Source organism: Rhagoletis zephyria, unplaced genomic scaffold, assembly GCF_001687245.7.
Source record: "Rhagoletis zephyria isolate East Lansing unplaced genomic scaffold, Rhagoletis_zephyria_1.1 Rzeph_scaffold_04893, whole genome shotgun sequence".
NCBI lineage: Eukaryota > Metazoa > Arthropoda > Insecta > Diptera > Tephritidae > Rhagoletis > Rhagoletis zephyria.
This window is the reverse complement of record NW_016161976.1, coordinates 1-5,894: the sequence shown is the minus strand read 5'-3', so window position 1 is coordinate 5,894 and position 5,894 is coordinate 1. Positions and strand designations below refer to the sequence as shown.

General features: G+C 34.5%; 1 protein-coding gene across 1 annotated transcript in view; it reads left to right on the top strand.

Moving 5' to 3' along the window:
* The window catches only part of LOC108371332 (myb-like protein U), a gene marked incomplete at its 3' end in the record, with an annotated part of 28,791 nt that extends 23,602 nt beyond the window's left edge, over positions 1 to 5,189 (top strand). The window contains exon 2 of the mRNA XM_017626880.1: positions 5,121 to 5,189. Coding sequence (XP_017482369.1) covers positions 5,121 to 5,189 — 69 coding nt within the window. The remainder of the gene's footprint in view (positions 1 to 5,120) is intronic.
* Between the last annotated feature and the right edge of the window lie 705 nt (positions 5,190 to 5,894).

The window sequence follows — 5,894 nt, the reverse complement described above, 5'->3', positions numbered from 1 at the left end:
TTTTTTTTTTAATTTGATTGTGACCCTCTTGCAAATGAGCGATATTTATGTTTATGTTTACATACGATTATTTTGTTGTTATGTTATGACGCTTAACATTTTTTTAAGTGTTTGGCCAAGCTTCTGTTCAACTAATAGTTGGCTTCTCTACTTGTTGTAGTTGGCCTCAATTCGTAACGAGAAAAAAGTAAGAAAATTAAAACGCTCAAACTGCCTCCATATTTTCTTCTATTCAGATACTACAGCAAATCAATTTATGTATTTAGGAGCATTTTTTCATAAGTTGCCATTCATACTTGTACAATTTCCATGCAGTGTTACAACTAGTATCTCGGTTTTTACTAAAGGATTTGTAAAAAAAAACATTGTGGTTGTTCACACTTGCCTGGCTATCACAATATCTGGTTATGTGGTGCATATTTTTTATACAGAATAATTTTTAACCAGATAAACTGATAACCAGGCAAGTATGCACAACCACATTGAGGTTATTCACGCTTGCCTGGTTATCAGGTTATCTAGTTATGGGGTTATATTTTTTATTCAGTGTACAGTCANATTCACGCTTGCCTGGCTATCAGGTTATCTAGTTATGGGGTTATATTTTTTATTCAGTGTACAGTCACTTTAGATGTCTGTACTAATACTCGGTAGAACCTAGTTGCGATTCCTGCTCCGCGCAACATCCACAAATTATAAAAACAGTTTTTTTTTGCATGAAAATGTTTTTTCCCAAAAAAAAAAAAAATTTCCGCTGAGAGCCGCTGAGAACCGCAATTGAACTGTACATCTCCTCTTTTGCCAAAAACACATTAATTTCCACACCAGAAAATGGACTAGAAGCTAGGCAAAACATTTGACAAAAATGTGAGCATCAAATAACGGGTGGGCCATATAGTGTTTGTTTAATCATATGTTATTTTGACAGTGACAGCTATTTCTTGCTGGAAATCTGCATAGAAAGGTGGGAATCATACCCACGCGAAATTAATCTATTTAAGCTAAAACTAAGTTGGGAAATAACGCAAACGAAATGGACAACGATTTTGCTCGAAGATAATTTTTTCATCTCGGCTGCTAACAAGCAANTGCATGAAAATGTTTTTTCCCAAAAAAAAAATTCCGCTGAGAGCCGCTGAGAACCGCAACGATTTTGCTCGAAGATAATTTTTTCATCTCGGCTGCTAACAAGCAAAACTTGCAAGGTGAAAATTTAAAAAGAAAATTTATTTGCAATTTCTTGAATGGCGGTCATATTTAAGTTTCTTTTAAGGCATCTCAATCGAAAAGGCAGGCTTTTTTTTACGTTGAAATCATTAATAATAAAAAAGGACTTATTTTTCCGAAATTGTTTTCCGCGTATTGTTTTCTTCGNTCAGGATTGTTTTTTACGTTGAAATCATTAATAATAAAAAAGGACTTATTTTTCCGAAATTGTTTTCCGCGTATTGTTTTCTTCGACTGAGATCCTGAATTAGGATTGTGCCACGACAGCGTTGTAATAGCGAGTTTCACGAAATAAATTTAAGTGAACAATTATTTTTTTAATTGAACTTAATATGGAAACTGACAGAAAAAAGTAATTTTTCACTTAAATTGCTTTTGTGAAACCGGCAGTAAGCCTTCAAACAAGAAGGCCCTTCGTTTTTTTCATAGTTCATAATATTTTACATCTTTAGTAATAGGTCTTTTTATTTTCCTTCAGCGAAGTTTTATTTACGGCCATCGAAGTCCCTTCTTTAAAATAGTCTTATAATAACCTTCTCCTTTTTTGATGTTTTTTGAAGTTTTTAAAATTTATTATAAAGAACATACTAGGCAAAAGAAGTCAAGAATTTTTCTTCTCAGGCTGAGAAATATTCGCATGTTTTTAATTATGTATCTACCACTACATTCCTTTAATAAGGCATGTATCTATGTGCATAGCAGCTTCGCTTACTCTCCCCTTGTTTATGTTCATATTTCTTTAGCACATTGACTTTTGTGGGTTTCCCTGCGAATGACCTTTGTGCGAGCCAACTTTGGACGTGCACGCGACGGTCGTTTTCTTGATCGTCCTGTTTCGCTATGCCGTTCATGGCTCGCCAATTTAGTAAGGCCTATTCGACAAATGTCTGGCCAAGCATATTAACTTGTAGATATATATATGCATGTATTTGTGAATAGTAAATGTGGGTATGTATGTATTAGGGATGTTTCGATAGTCGTATTTTTCACATTTGCGAATGCGAATATTCGGAATGCGAATGTTAGGAATAACATTAAAGAAGCTATAATCAACTTAAGTCATCGTAAATAGAAACTCCGGTTAAATACAACGACTACTTATCGATCACATGTTATATGCATGATGTCGAAAACGTCGATAATGATGTTTAACTGGGAGGTAGTGATAACCAGACATTGAACAACCGGTTCTTAGAGCCATTTCAACAATGTTCGAGTGGACTCTCTGCCCATGTACACATGCGAATGTGTAAAATGATACGAATCATTCGTATAACGAATACGAATGCAAATATTCGCAACATCTCTGATATGTATGTATGACTTTCGCACGCTTTTACTCTCACTGTCTACACTTTTTGTTGTTTTAACAACTGCTACGATACTTTGGCTGTGAAAATTTGCTAAGTTGTGGAAAAGTGAAAATAAACAAATTATGTGCTTTTTCATTGCTCCTCAGTTGGCCCCTTATGCTCCTTTTACTATCGTCAGACTTCTTGCAAATTGTAGGTATGTAAGTAACGATGCTTTTTATCGATTGCTTTTTTTAAATAAATTTTTTCATCAAACTCCTTTCATTCTTTGGTGAAAATCGTTTGCCTACGCCGCATTAAAATTGTAAGCATACATACATTCATACATATACTCTCAAGTTGAATGTCACTTGCAGACAGTGTCCTTGACAATCTGTGACGCACTGCTAATATGTATGCCAATTGAAGAACAGAAACCCCCAATAGTATTACAACAATAACACCACTATTAGAGAGCAATGTGTATGTATGTATGTGTGATTCGTGTAACCAACTCCTGCATACAGTCGCCCACTGGTCTGATGGATGGTTTGAATGATTTGCCTTGATTTAAGCTTTAGCTATAGCTGCAGACGGCAATAAATAAAAGTCCATAAGTATGTACATTTGTATGTATTTAGTTGGTCTGCTTGTCAGCTCGCATATTCGTTTGTTTATCGGTATGTTCGCCTACAGGATTAGTTATACTGTAGGCAAAAGTGGGCCTGTATGCTGTATTTTTATTTCAACCCGCACGCGACATAGAACCTTACCAGTTTTTTTATAGCAGCTTTGTCTGCTCTGATTCATTTATTTTTATCTGTGCATTCACGTTTGCATTGAGTGATACCACCTGCTATATATATTTATATTGAAGATCCGCTTCTCTAAGAAAATGTAATTGCATATTACAAAATTTAGGGCCTTATTCTGTATCACGAACGATAGACGAAACGAACGATTCGTCTGCAGACGACAACCTCTCTGATTGCGATTTTAAACTCTATCGGTCGATAAAAAAAAAAAATAAATAAATAAAATAAAAAAAGAGAAAAAATTTAGATACTTCTTGAATTATATTTACTCCAGAATATTCCATAAAATGACTTAGAAAATAAGCCACCTCGACGTCAATTCTGGTGAGACAAACCAAATATTATATACTACCAAGTACAAGATCCCCACATCAACTCTTCCCTTGATGAGGGTGTACGACTGCAGCTTTCCGACTGAGTCAAGTATTTGAGTCTGCTCCTAGAAACCTGCCATTGAGGAAAAAGGGAGGGAGTAACGTCCTAGCAACTCCGTGGCATTATTTTCTAATTAGACTTATATGGGTACCAGACCATAGTGGCATTGCGGGAAACTATACATGGCTGACGAGTTGGCGAGAAAGGGTACCCTTGAAACGATATCACCTGACAAGGTACGGGTGGGAGCACCACTGACCACCACCACCTATGGTTATTTCTTGAACAGATGGGCCTCATGCGCAATTACAAGGTCCGTTTGGTCCACGGTGGCGGGGCGGTCAGAAAAGCTAATTATGCCTGCAAAGCTATATCTTCCGTATTTGGTGGGGGTACTTACAGTTTTCGCGAGGCTAAGATTGAATTATCAGAACAGATCGTACCTTCTAAGCAGGGCCGAGAAGTTTAAGATTTTGCTGATTTGGCTTATTCAGGGTTTCCAAGGTAATATTGTAACGACCTAATGAGTTAATTTTTTAAAATAGTTAACATTTAAAAACATTTAACATTTAAAACAATTGCATTAAAATAAAAATTCAACGGAATCACAATAGATACACTTTTTTCAAACCCACCAAAAAAAAGCCACCCTCATCAGGCTGGCTATTTTTTTCAAAAGTACTTTAAGAATCTATTTTTATTCATAAAAAAAATCCATTTTTGGAGGTATGTATTTTCAAATCGGTCCAGATCACGTAAATTTTATTATATTTCCGAAAAATGTATTTTGTGATCAAAATCTATTTTTATATATATGTAAGAAAATGCCCAACACCCTCCACAAAAAAAAAAACAACGGTAATTTCTAGCGACTTAAAACATGCACTTTGTTGTACTAAAATTAAACGGGCTACAAAACTGCATACTGCCATAATTTTCTAGAAATTCTGAATAAAAATTTTGAAATTTTGATGAAAATTGTTTGCATTTTTGTGAACTTTATATAAAGTGTGAAACTTTTATTTGTATAGCTTATGTTATAGCATCAACTATATTTTCATAAATAATGAATGAAATAATTTTTCATGAAAATAATTGTGAATTTTATATTACAACAAGGTGTACCACTTACATTTGACACCGACTGTATATGCAACATGTACTCGTATATGTATGTAAGCGCCACTTTTCATAGCATAGGTACTCATTACTTAGCATTGTCAAGTTTATTTATCACATCATTCGTATGTAAATGAAACACACTTTAATACAATTATGTGCGCACTTAGTTTATAATGGTAGGTTATTGTAGTTGAATGTGTCCCCCTTTTCATAAGCTACTTTTATGATGTGTTTGTTTGAAAAGCCCTTTATTAAATTATATTCTTCTTCTTCTCCTGTGTTTTTATAGGCAATGCAACGGAAGACGAGAAAGTAAATTTATCACATTTCAAGCTGATACGTGTTCTTGGAACAGGGGGTAAGTATTTACGAGAGTTCGTAATGGTAACTATCACATACATACATATGTATGTATTTGACTGTGCATTTTACAATAGCACATCCTAGAAATATAATAGGGCTATTCGCGATTCGGTGCATAAGAGCTGACAAATTTATGCAATTGCAGAAATATGCCATGGATTGTGAGCGACCCTTATTAAACTGTCATGGTAAAGCTTTTGCAAAACAATTTTTGTGCATCAGCTTTGGTTTTGTTTATGAATGCAATNACATACATACATATGTATGTATTTGACTGTGCATTTTACAATAGAACATCCTAGAAATAAAATGTATGTATAGAAAATACAGATGAAAGCAATTTAATGGATCCAGTTGAGATCCCTTATTTTTTATTTTTTTATACCCGAGCGCACTTGTGCACAAGGGTATATTAATTTTGTTCACATAACGGTTGTTTGTAACAGCCAAAACGAATCGAGATAGATATAGACAAATGTATACATAAATGATCAGGATGAAAAAAGAAATCGATTAAGCCATGTCTGTCTGTCCGTCCGTCTGTCCGTCTGNTTTGACTGTGCATTTTACAATAGAACATCCTAGAAATAAAATGTATGTATAGAAAATACAGATGAAAGCAATTTAATGGATCCAGTTGAGATCCCTTATTTTTTATTTTTTTATACCCGAGCGCACTTGTGCACAAGGGTATATTAAT